This window comes from Phragmites australis, chromosome 6 (genome assembly GCF_958298935.1).
Source record: "Phragmites australis chromosome 6, lpPhrAust1.1, whole genome shotgun sequence".
NCBI classification, from domain to species: Eukaryota; Viridiplantae; Streptophyta; class Magnoliopsida; order Poales; family Poaceae; genus Phragmites; species Phragmites australis.
Window position 1 is genome coordinate 6,009,940 of NC_084926.1, and position 12,985 is coordinate 6,022,924.

The 12,985-nt window shown below is 42.6% G+C and overlaps 1 protein-coding gene across 1 annotated transcript; it reads left to right on the plus strand.

The window, feature by feature from the left end:
- The first annotated feature begins 7,957 nt into the window (after nt 1-7,957).
- Nucleotides 7,958-9,841, plus strand: LOC133921320 (calcium sensing receptor, chloroplastic-like). The gene is made up of 6 exons (XM_062366134.1): nt 7,958-8,237; nt 8,339-8,572; nt 8,667-8,850; nt 8,945-9,086; nt 9,183-9,314; nt 9,406-9,841. The coding sequence occupies exons 1-6, from the start codon at nt 8,037-8,039 to the stop codon at nt 9,662-9,664; spliced, it is 1,152 nt and encodes a 383-aa protein (XP_062222118.1). The 5' UTR covers nt 7,958-8,036; the 3' UTR covers nt 9,665-9,841.
- The last annotated feature ends 3,144 nt before the right edge of the window (nt 9,842-12,985 follow it).

Below are 12,985 nucleotides of genomic sequence, written 5' to 3' on the forward strand. Positions count from 1 at the left end.
TTAAGCAAGGTTTGTAAAATAATGAATCTATGACAGGTAAATCTAGAGTTTAGAAAAGTTATGGCGTGCCAAAATTACGACAATAAACTAAATCGTTGTAACAAAAAATCTAGCAAATTTTTTAAAAATACGGTAGCTAACCAAATACTCCCTTGCTCTTGCCATGAAGCGCCAATTCCGTAGCCATCCCGTGTGGCCTGTGCGGGAGGCAGGTCAGCTGCCTAGCACTGCCGAATAAATGGTTCTCTTTTATTTTCTTTATTTCTTTTCATCCTTTTCCTCCTCGCATTGGACCGCCACGAAAAGCAAAGCAAAGAGAACAAGAAGCGAAAGTGTTTTTGTGTATATCATTCCTTTTTCCTCCACCCACACTCAGAAAAAGCTGAGATTTTCTTTCTCCTACGAGGTGACTCATCCACATCTCGGACATTCGATTCGCCCTCGTAGTGTTTGATGTTTACTTGTGGTTTGTCACTTGTAAAAGGAGTTCCACATGGTGAAACTTTAGAACTTTCTACGAAATATGAATACTTCTCGGTGACAGTCAAATTGAGCCGAGTCGTTAATCCATCCATAACACTATGCCTTTATACTCGCTCCTATGCTCTACTTTGAAGCAAAAGTTAAAAAATAAAAGCAGAAAACATCGAATAACATATCCGTTCGATGGATGCTGAAAAGAGATACTCTTTGTGGCCTGCTGCACCTTGCACCAGAGACATTCGTTGGGAAAAAAATACTAACACATGTAGTGACCTAATTTCTCTTATTTTACAGTTGAAACCTCGATTAGTATTCTAACTTCATCTTTGTGCAAAAATCCCTCTTTTAATTCAAAAGAGGAAGGGAGAGTTTACTTTCATTTCTTTTCCAAAAGCTGGAGATTAACATAGTCTTGTCATGGAGAATACTAATCGAGGTTGCAAGCTACACGGCGAAGTTCGTGGGTCGCCTCACCAACGAACAAGACAGAGTCAATTTGCATTTCGACACACCAAAAGTCGCCGCATGTCCTCGAGTATTTCAAATACACTTCTCCTACCTATTTCTCTTGACTGAATTAACACATGAATTTTATATGCGTGTGGCCAGGACTCCACGCGGTTCCAGGACTAATGCATTATCATTGCTCATGAGCATCTAAGTAAATTCTAAGAGACAATAATGATAATATCGGCGCAAGCCTGTTTTAAAATCAAATTAAAATGTGTTTTAGTTTACTTATTTTAAGTGATTGATATTGATATTTATTTGGTTTGATGATCTTCGGTTTTGTATTAGTTTCGATGTGATTTGAATTGATTTAGGATTTCATTTGAGTATATTGATTATTGACTAACTGGAATTGGAGTTGGAGATATATGTTTACTTGTTTTATGGTATGCAAGTGATGCAACTTGACGGTCGATGGTGGGATGATCAGGGCCAAATAGAGTGTTTGATACCGGACGATCAAGAAGGCCGGACGGAGTCAAGTGTGATTTTAGCTGAACACGTGGAGGTTAAATAGAGCATGGAAGGTGGATGCAGATGGTGTGTTGATAAATCAAGCGAAGAGGATGCTGATACAATTAACAAGGCGACCCGAGAGATCGGAAGCGGGAGAGACTTGCCGGCAGTCAGGATCGTATGACGGAGTATACACGTTGACATCGAAGCGCTTGCTTAAGGTATAAGCAAGGCGGTGAGTCGCGCTTTTAGTAGCGTACATACGGTTTCACTGTTTGTCCTTAAAACCATCTGAGGACTGGAGGAGTACGTGGCATCATCGCAAAGCTTGCGTCGAGATGAAGCTAAGTCGTGAAGGTGTCGCGGTCGTCCGATTAATAGAGAAGAAAATATACCAAAATATCCTTGGTGATAGGTATGAGTGTATTACAAGAGGAGAATATTTTGAAAAAAAGCTAGTAAACTTAGTGGACAAATTTTTTAGCCCTACAGATAGAGGAGTAAGGTAATAAGAGAGTTTAAACTAGCCACTTAAGCCCCCTTATGCCACTCATTTGAGAGGTTAGAGCAAGGGTTTTTAAGGAGACAATGATGAGTACTTAGCCTACGTAATAGGTGAGAGATTTGAGAGATAAATCATTGTAATCCATCTAAAATAGGACTGATCACTTTGAGTAGTAAAGTTTATGTTTTTGCATATGCTTGAATTCCACTCTTTCTAGTTTTTTTCTATTGGTTCCCTTGCAAGTTTGCAGGTTTTTCGGTTTTCGGTTATGATTTTCGTTTTGGTTTTTTTGCTGAAATTTCAGCATGTTGTAAGTTATTCTTCTTGTTGCTAGAGACATAAAATTTGCATACACACGTTTATGTGATGGGGTATTGAATTCTGTTACATCTAAACAATCAACTTGTAGAGTTTCGCTGCTTGGTGTTTTATCTTTTCCTGTTTCTTTTTAAGTTATAATCTTTTGAGTGCTAAGATATATGGATTGATCTTAAATGAAACTTATCATTCATATACCATCTGTGGAGTCGTGTTGCCTCGATTTTCTCTTGTTAGAACTTTTCTCTATTTTTGCTTCCGCTTGAGTTTTAAGGTACGTTGGGTGATCCAAATAGGAAAAGGCTATCGATTTCATAATAATTTATTGAGATGACTATTCACCCACTTTAGTCGTCAATCTCGTTCCTACACTGTTAGAATGAAGCCATCAATACTAGAATTTCTTTTGCTTGCTTGGTTGTTAAAAAAAAATCTGTCAACAAAACCTTGGATCCATCACGTTGGCCACCACCAGCCCAGCCCAGGTGCACGCATCACATCAGCGTCTCATCAGCAATACCCGAGTGCCATTTTCAAAGACGCAAAGGAGCTCGGCAAGTAGCGTCCTCGCTTGCTCATCTCCATTAATCGGTGTGCTTTGCGTTTTGGGCTCTGTTAATCCACGTTTTCTTATCAGCGCAAACCTAGGCTGACTGTTTGGTGTTCTAGTGCTGATTGAGACGAGGCGAGTGGCGGGCGAAAGGAACTAGGTGGACCAAGTCGAGGCTAGGGTTGGAATTCCATAGGATTTTCCAAGCAGTTTCGCACGAAAAGAGTAAAAAGAAAGGTGGTTGCTAAACTTTAGATGTTTGAGATCGGCAGTCTTTTCAGTCGATAGGTCTTAGCCATCAGATACAGACTCGACGGATGATATATTGTCTTCAACATCGGGTCAAATCACCGACTATTTGTCTTTCTGCCTTGTCGTTGTTCTTCCTCACACGTTGGGCCCCGCCCTGCCCATCTGATCCTACATCCCTGGTCATGCTAACCTGGTGCTTCGTTACGGCCTCACCCTACTCTGACCCACCGGCGGTCCTCCGCCTCCCGCAGTTGACGGCGTGCTTACAACCTCACCGCCTCACCCATAACCCGCCTCTCCCTGAGTTCCTTCTAATCCTCGAATCCATAAAATACTTCCAAACCTAAATCTCGAAATCCCCTCTTCCCTAACTCCCGTCAAAGGTCAACGTCACCTGAAATCTCATTCAATTTCAAGCATCTGAAGAATAAAAAGCGTGTAAGAGAAAAGAAAAAGCAGTTTCTCACGAAACAGTTCAATTCCCCCGTTCATTTGATGCATCGACACTCCATGATCAAATGCCTGTCCGTACACGTAGCACTTTCGACGGACAGAAATCGCTCAGCCGCGTACAGTGGTTTCTGCCTCTTGGCTCTGTTTGAAGGACCACGGAATCAGAGTGATCGACAAGGTCAACCACAACCAGTAGCAGGCTAGGAGCGAAGGCACGATCGATCCGTTCAAAATCAGGCAAATGCTCGTTGCACCTGCACTGGATGTGTCTCCCCGTGTCCGTGTGCGCCTTTGCACGCGCATTTCCTACAGTGCATGGCACTACCGGAATCCTATAGTGGTTGTCGGCACCTCCATTGACCTTGCCAGCTTTCTGAATCCCGAGCTTATCTGAAGCACATCATCTGATGAATGTGTAAATGTCATTCACTTTCAGTTGTTAATCTCTGTTGGGAGATGAGAACAGATGAAGAATAAATGAATGAAAAAGGCTATGGATCTGAATTTATCTACTCCAGCTGTCTGATTAGAAGGTTTCAACCGAAGAAAATGATTTTTTTTAATACATGATGCCTCGCTTTTTAAAACATAAATCGAATTAGCGCATGATGATGCATATATGTATACATCAACACTACACTTCTACAAAGACGCCACTATTTTAGCAAAGTGCTCACAATCTCTCGTCCTCCGTGTCTTTTCGATGAACCATTTTCGTTTGTGACCAGATGCTCCATCGAGGCTGTGTGTGGCGCACCGGCCATTTTCATTCCCAGTCCTTGGCTTAATCTGGCTTTCTATCCGCTTGCGATTTCGTGCCCGACTAAGGAAAACAAAACCCACGAAAACCTAATTTAATCCAAGAGAAAAGCTGGGCAACAGGGAGTGGGCGCTGGGCGGGCATCGTGCCGGAGCACCGCCCGTTCCCGAAGAGAAAGCCGGAGCAATTGGGACCAAAAGGCGGCTGGGGCGAAGCGAGTGCTCCACGCACTAGCGACCAATCCGGCCTGCTGAGATCGATGCAGCTAGCGCCAGTGCTGCGTTGCTGATCGATCGTGTGTCCATGTTAGCTGGATAGTAGGTTCTTCTAAGGTTCAGAGCGAAGGCCCACAGCTGCATGACATGAGCATTGAGTGCCCAGACGACACAATTAGTGCCGTATAGATTAGTGCAAGTATGCAAGCGAATATGCAATTTGGAATGGTTTCTCTTCTGTTGAGCGAGCCACTTGCAAATTGCTAGGTTGGCATCATCACCAACCGCATCTCCTAGGTCTTTGAATACATGATTTTAATCACCCCAATTGGGAACATCCTATTTCCATTCGATGTGACCTTGTTCAAGTCTTGACTTGTATCTTAATCCATATCTTGTCTGGTTTTCCTTCCATATGTAGTAAATCATCTTAAGTGTGAACCGATCACCGCTCTGGCTTAAACTCTGCAGAACTCACCTCAAAATCAGAGATCCACCCGGGAGCTGAATATGACCATTTATTGTTCACTTTTGCTGACAGTAAAAGAGACAGAGAAACGAAGCAGCAACAGAAGCAAAGCCTATCCTACATAATCCAGTTTTCTTAAACGATAAACTTGACAAAACTTTTGCTTAGCTGTGAAGCAACAGTGACGGCTTTTGCATCAGATGGGTGTGCATGGTGGTGGTGAATCTCCTCCCCTGAGTGGGGAGTCAAGGTGGACTCTGAACTTTATAAGTGTGGATGATGGAATGCTGATGGGTCACCCCAAAGCCAAAGCCAAAGCCGAGGGTATAAATACTCCTGTTACGGGATAAAAGTGGCTATGTGGGGGCAGAATCGGCAGGTGGGCCAGTGCACCTTGCCTCCAACTACTAAGCTAAGCTTTTCTAGCTCTTGTTTAAAAACTGGTTATCAGTAGAGGAGCAGGAGGAAAGTGGTGAAAAAGTTCTCCCGATTAAAGTACGTAATTGATCCTGGCTCCTAGGATGACTGGACCTTCACTTAGCTTGGATTAGTAGCCTAGTGGGAGTATTAAACTGCCAATCTAGCATGGCCAAAGAAAGGTCGCCCGTCTATGGCGCGGGGATTAGTTTTGATTATCTCGCGCGCCACATAAACCATATTCTGTGTCCTGTTCGGGCAAAGCAGGAACTTCTTATCTAGATTCTAGAATGATAAAAGAATAGAAGATGCTAGAGAATAGAGCAAAGTGTAGGTAGAAAAGACATGTGAAAAATGGCATTTGCCGTGGTTTGCTTTGAGTGATTCGGTAGATTCTTGCAGGTATGTGGGAAATCGTCTTCTTGTGTCATCTACGTGGGCTGTAAACTCGAACAGTATTTTCCGTTGCTTTTCTAATGGAAAAATGATTACCCTTTTCGATAAAATGTGGGAAAGTTCTCGAGTAAGTTCTCTCTTCATAAGATAAAACGAGTCTTCCAAATATCTAAAAGAAAAGGGAATGATTTCCTTCAGTTGATGGGCCAATCCGTATTCTAATGAAATTCAAGGTCCATTGAACTGCATAGTTGATGGGCTATTCTACGGGAATTCGTACTATATGCAGATGCATACCACTTGCCCATGCCCAGTTGGACAGCTCTCTTTCCATCTCAACTCTAACGAAGTGTGATTGACTGATTGGTTGGATCATGGGCGGCCAAACATGGGCCTAGCTAAGCCCTAGGACCAGGCCAGCCCTAGGCCCAAGCCATGCTCTGTGTATTTTCTTTTTGGAAAAAGTTCATATTGGCTCCCTCAACTATTTCTTAAATCTGTTTATCTTTATTAAACTGTAAAATTAGATATCTCACCTTCTACATCTATTCAAGCTGGTGTAATTTACCTTCTTAACTGTTTTTTTTATGGTGATTTCATCCTACGTGTCGATAACTCAACCTGTCCTATTGGCAACGTTTCGCTGACGTAACATTAAAAAATTCAAAAAATAATAAAAACACAAAAAATTCTAAAAATAATAGAGACAATTCTAGGACCTTATGTGATTTTTTTTTTCAAAAATAATATCCTTTGCATCATATTTCATGGAGAGGAAACTTGGAAAAAAAGAAAAAATCGTGTAACTCATTTATTAACTCACATCAAGAAAAATATTGACATGCAAACACATAATTTTTGTGTATAGGGTGTACCTTAAGAGGATATATAAAATTAGTTTCACTTCATTTAGAGTTTTATTAATTTCTCCGTGATTTTTATAAAGTTCACAAGTATAAAGTGAACATGTTAAGAAAAAACACTGTAATTAACTTTGTCATGTCTACCACTATTTTTTCTACACAAAATATTATTTAAGTAAAGTAATAAAAATGGTTTCACTAATTTTGGAGGTGTGATGGATTAGTTATAAATAATGGTAGATCATGTTACAAGAAAACCAACAAAATTTGTTTCACTTTATTTGAAGCTCAAATGAATATACAAATTTGTTTCACTCGATTTTACAAGGAAACCAACAATTCACTTTATGCTTGTGAACTTTGTAAAAATTATGGAGAAATTAATAAAACTCTAAATCAAGTGAAACTAATTTTATAGATCTTCTTAAGGTACACCATACACACACAAAATATGTGTTTGCATTTTAATATTTTTTTGAATGGCTCGACTCAATATGGATTTTTTCCTTTTTTTTAACAAACAAAAACTCCACCAATCCAGAGAAACTGGGTGACATTGTGGATAAAAAGAAATAAACACTAAAATTTGAGTAAAAGAGGATTCGAAGGTCTAGACGTATATCCACAGCTCATATACCCTGTGTATGCAATACCCTGCTCCTGCTGTTTGGTCGGAGGGCATTGGCAGGAGTTGGACAGGCTAAGTTGTGACTGTGTTTGGTTTTTCTGAATTGAGATGAAACTGCATTGGTGCCCTGGTGGGGTGCAGTTCAAATGTTTGGTTGGTTGTGTAAATTGGGATGTGGTCACCTTGACCTGGTTGGAGAGAGAGTTACTCCATCGTTTCGGCTGTTTTGATTTCGCCTAAGCCCTAGCTATTCTTGTGCTTGGTGGCTGGCTGCTATGTATATCAGAAGTTCAGAACCAAGAATTAACATATTATGAAATTGAAGTGTCGTGCTAATTTCAGTTTAGGAGTCAATAACAAAATCACAACCACAACGATCTCAAATGAAAGCACAACGAGTAACGACATGAAGCACTCGGTTTCACCATAAAATCAAAAGGAGACTGAGCTAGGAAAAATTCAGCCCCAGGATCCCATGTTTGCTGGAATACGTACTGCACAATGAGATCTGCACAACGACATGTAGTACTGCACGAGGAGATGTACGCACAACGACATGAAGTACTACTGCACGATGAGAAGTACGTCACAAGATGGATCACCACCTCGCTGCCACTCAAACGATGTGTGTCAGTGTGTGGCCGAAAATTTGCGCAAAATTCTTAGAGCCATAATCACCACAGTGCGCGCGTGTCGTGTACTCGTGTGTGGCCGAACTCGCAGCGCTGGTGGGTAGACTGCAGGACCATCCGAAGCCATCCATGGCCCCCTTGTCGGTGTCGGCCACCCTCCTCCCGCCGTCGCCGCCGCCAGCGGCGATTGCCAGGAGCTCGGCACGGCGCGGGCCAGCTAACGCCGCGTCCGTGGCTGCCGCAGCCGGCTCGACCGCGTTGCTGGCGGTGACGCCGGCCGCGCACGCCGTGGCGTTATCCAAGGAGGAAGTCGCCGGGTCGCTTACCAAGGTACGCATCCATGCATTGCATTGGCCGCTGTTCTTGAAGCTCGGATGAATTCTTTCACGCTGCATTGTGACCGAGTGAGTGCTCGGGTCTTCGTTGCATAGGTGGTGGACACGGTGGACCAGGTCATCGGCGTCGGCGTCAAGGTCGCCGAGCAGTCCGCGGGCGTGCTCAAGGCGCTGGGCGAGGCCGTCAAGCCGGCGCTCCCTGTGCTAAAGAGCGCCAGCGAGGTGGCCCTCAAGCTCGCCGCACCCGTAGTGTCCGGCGCCTCCAAGCAAGCCACGGAAGCGCTCCATGGCGCCGGCGTCGACCCTGCTCCCGTTCTGTCCGCCGCAAAGGTACACAATACAACGCGTCTCCGGCACTCGGAACCAGCTTCTTGATCATCGATGATTGTTCCGTTTGGTTTGACGACCTTGCTCTGCCCAGTAGACCGCAGCGGAGCAGGGCACGAAGGTCATCGACGCCGCGAAGCCCGTCGCCTCGGCGACCGTGGAGACTATCACGTCGTTGGCCCCGGGGGACTACGTCGTGGCCGCCGGAGCGGCGTTCCTCGCGTACCTCCTCCTGCCGCCTGTCTGGTCACTGGTCTCTTTCAGCCTGCGCGGTTATAGAGGTAGCAGCATTGCCCAAATGCCGTTGCTTGCATTCATCAGTGCTGCACTCGAGGTTTCGCGTTGCTCACTGCATTACCGCCATGTGTTGCTAAGGTGACCTGACCCCGGCGCAAGCTCTCGACATGGTCACCACGCAAGGCTACGTCCTGATCGATGTAAGAAGCGACAAGGACAAGGCCAAAGCCGGCGAGCCGCAGCTGCCCTCGAACGCGAAGAACAAGCTCATCTCTGTGCCGTATGCATTCATTTCTTTCCTCGGTCACAAGCTCACTTAGAATGCGGTGCATTTTCTTCATTGCCAACGCAAACTGTCTCAACATTGTGATCTCAGACTGGAAGAGCTTCCAAGCAAGCTGAAGGGCATGGTGCGCAACGCGAAGAAAGCTGAGGCTGAGATCACCGCTCTGAAGATCTCCTACCTCAAGAGGATCGGCAAGGGCTCCAACGTCGTCGTCATGGACTCGTCCGTGCACCCAGCCACAACCTTCCCAATTGCTTCTGATAAACTCATCAGTGACCCTGTTCTGACTTTCGTGCGTGGTATGGACCTGCAGGTACAACGACAACTCGAGGATTGTAGCCAAGACGCTGAACAGCGTGGGGTTCGAGAACTGCTGGGTAATGGCAGGCGGCTTCTCCGGCCGGAAAGGGTGGGCGCAGAGCCGACTCGGGACGGATTCCTTCAACCTCTCCGTCGTCGAAGTCGTGAAGCCGTCGAGGGTGATCCCTGCAGCTGCTGGTCGGATTGGGACGACCACGTCGGCGTCCCGGGCGCCTTCTCGCAAGCTTCTCCCTGGCAGCGTCGACGGATGAAAGAAGCTCGAAGCGCTGTAGTGTAAATCCAATGTTTGTTTCATTTCAAGCTACAGTTTTTTTTAAACTTTCCAGTTAGGGAGATTTAGTATTTAGAATTACAGAAAGCATGTAATTTATCATAAACAAATTGTTGAATATAAAATTTCATGTCACTCAACAAACTCTATGCATAATCTTGTAAAAAACTCTTAGATCGATGTTGCCAAGGATAGTTTCCACAAAGCCGCAGTGCAGAATACCGTCCACGTGGCCATGAAGGTTAAATTTGGCAAAATTAATACCTGCAGTAAACACGCATACCTCAAGTCCTCAACCCTATCAATGATAGGTATAATATTCAGCTCTTTTTAAGTTCTCTCAGACTCTCAGTGGAGATGAATACAGTGGTAGTAATCAAGTTCGCATAGGGAACAACTACAAAGGTGTCCTTTCACCCATGGGCTTCTCAATTGTGGCCCATGCTGGGCTCCCGCGGGCCGGCGCTCTGCAAATTAGTGTATGCTTCGGTAAAGTTGTATCTAGCTTTTAAACGTGATTTTGGTAACTAATAATAATACATATAATTATATGAAGAATTATTAGTAAGTTATTCTATACGTGATGTATAGAATATTGAGCATATATTCATTAAATAATGTGATATAATTAAGAGAAATACATCAAGATAAATGAGCTTTAGATAATACATATAAACTAACAATTATGTTGATAATTGTTAATAGTATGTTTCATAGAAGATGCATAAGTGATAAATCATGAATTTGTTGAGGAATTTTATAGGATAAAACAAATGCATCGATGTTATTAAGTTCTAGTGATGCTCATGAGATAAAGGAGAATTCAAGAAGATTGTCGATAAGCGTGAAGGCTAAGTCACTTATGGAGATTAAGTGAATAAATGTATAAGATTGCCAATTGAGCTTTATAAACGAACTCATATGCTATGTGCTTGAGAGTGAGTGGGGTTATGTTTCATATAAAGATTGACAATAAGAGTGAATACCAAATTACTTATGAAGATCAAGTGACTTAAGGTATAAAGTCATCAATTAGTTTTATAGACTACCACATGTGCTTTGTGCTTAAGAGTGAGTTAAGTTTAGGTTCCATAATAAGGCATGAGTTGAATTATGATATTTAATATGTCAAGTTGAAAGAGCAAGATTAAGACAAGCTTAGTGAATAACTTATATGCTTGATGATTGCGATTCATGTCTTGGTTGTGAAACAAATGAAGATGACATGAAGAGTGAAGTCTCTTGTACCCGGTGCATGGGAAGCTATCAAGAGAGCTTCATTAAGCTTCTGTAGATCGAGTGAAGATCAAAATGGAAGTGAGAATGATCATCATTATCAAAAGAAGAGGAGTTGATGACAAGTCTTAAAGAGCTATGAGAAGCGTTGGGGCTTAGATGATGTGTTTGTCAAGTCCGAATAGGATTGCTAAGGTAAAAATATAACTAGAATAAATTTTCTAGTTTTACCGGTCTCAAGGAGTTTGGTAAGAGACCGTGTTTTAGGATCAATAGTTATACTATCAAGAGGGCTGCCAAAAGCGTTGCTCGATTGTTGTGTCGAGTGCTTAAACAATATACTTGTGCGGAATGCATTTGTGTTGAGAGTTCATTTCAGGAGTTCGGGGTATCTAAAATGTGTTTTAGATTTAACCATTTGTTGTTGTCTGTCTTGGTGGTGAAAATTGAATGTGGCCAAGTTTTAATAGTGTTTGACATGTTCCATGTGATACCTAGTTTAATCTTAGAGGGTTAAGCTTTGTAAAATAGATGAAAGTATCCAAATCGGTTTTTGGAGCGTTTCTAATTTTTATCCAATGTGTTTGAGATCAAGAAATTAGTTGGGATGTGTAGCCTTCTGAATACGCTTTCCGTAGATTCCGAGATCACCAAAATCGGACATCAGATTTAAAAGTTATCACTATTTTTCTGAGTATCAAATATGCTGATTGGAAGTTCTGATCCTGACTTCGGAAGTTCTGATCCATCGGAACATCTGAGATAGTCAAACATGGGATTCTTGGGTCCAGATGGTTTTTGGATCAGAAGTTATGATCCTAGCATCGGAAGTTTTTATGTATGGTTTTTAGCAGGTCTAGGTGTGCTCTGTGTCTCATATCTGACCGTTAGGATTCATGAGATCAGAAGTTCCTATCTAGGGATCAGAAGTTTCGATCTGTCAGTTTGTTCCAACAGCTTTTCCAGAGTGGGGTATAAATACCCCTTGGTCTCCTTGTGTGGGGCTGGTTGCTTATCTTCCTTTGTGGTGCTTGCGAGAGGTGTTAGAACTTAGTGGTCCACCTTTGAGTACCACCTCCCATCTCTATCAAGAATTTGTGAGAATCAAGCCTTTGTGGCTTAGTGAGGTGTGTGGAGCTTGGGTTGCTCGTGCGTGTCATATTAGTTGCGTGTGTTTGAGCACTTGACGTTGATCATGCACGAGTTTGGGAGCTTATTACTCTTAGAGACCATCGTCTCCTAAATGTATTAGTGGTGGATTTTTGATGATCTTCTCAAGTGAAGATTGTGAGAGGATTCAAAAGTGGTAGAGAAAATCACCATCTTCGAAGTTGAGAAAGAATTGGTCGCAGTGGAAATGAGGAGTACATTATGCAACCTCGTAAGTAAAGGGTTGAAAGAGACCCGGCTTAAGTATGATCGAGTTTCCTCAATGAAGACATATGATATCGGTGGATATCCGAACTTTGGTAACAAATAATTTGTCTCCATATTTTCTTAATCTTGTGCATTACATTAATTTAGTTGCTTGTATGCTCATATGTATGTGCCTTGAATCAATTCTGTGATATTCTATCTACCTATTTTACCTGCATCAGAACATCTGATTGGCATATATCGAAGCATCCGATTGGATTTAATCGAAATATCCTATTAATAGGATTGGAACTTCCGATTATGATTTTTGCATATCTTGTTAGAATTGAAAATATTTGTCACCTTAGGATTGTAACATTCACATTTATTTAGGATGATTATGCACTAATTGAGCCTAGCATATTTACATTTTTTACTTGTGAAAAATCTATTAGTTTTATTTCTGTTGCAAGTTTAGGGCAACTATTGAATAAGGGGATAAAGTTTTCAAAAACACCTATTCATCCCCTCTAGGCGAGATCACTGTCCTTTCAAAAACATCCTAACTATCAGCTGCATTGTGCATTCAAAAGCGAAAGTTACCGGATCGATCACGTGGATCGGTGACATGGTGGATCCTTCCCCTCTCGCTCCCCCATCCATAAAAATTTCAAAATACCACTGAACTGCCCCTATAAATCTAAGTGGG

Excerpts from the sequence above, each read along its gene's own strand:
- LOC133921320 (XM_062366134.1), top strand. The coding sequence starts at position 8,037 with ATGGCCCCCTTGTCGGTGTCGGCCACCCTCCTCCCGCCGTCGCCGCCG. Across the intron at positions 8,573-8,666 it reads CCGTTCTGTCCGCCGCAAAG|ACCGCAGCGGAGCAGGGCAC; the intron begins GTACACAATACA and ends TCTGCCCAGTAG. Across the intron at positions 9,087-9,182 it reads AACAAGCTCATCTCTGTGCC|ACTGGAAGAGCTTCCAAGCA; the intron begins GTATGCATTCAT and ends TTGTGATCTCAG.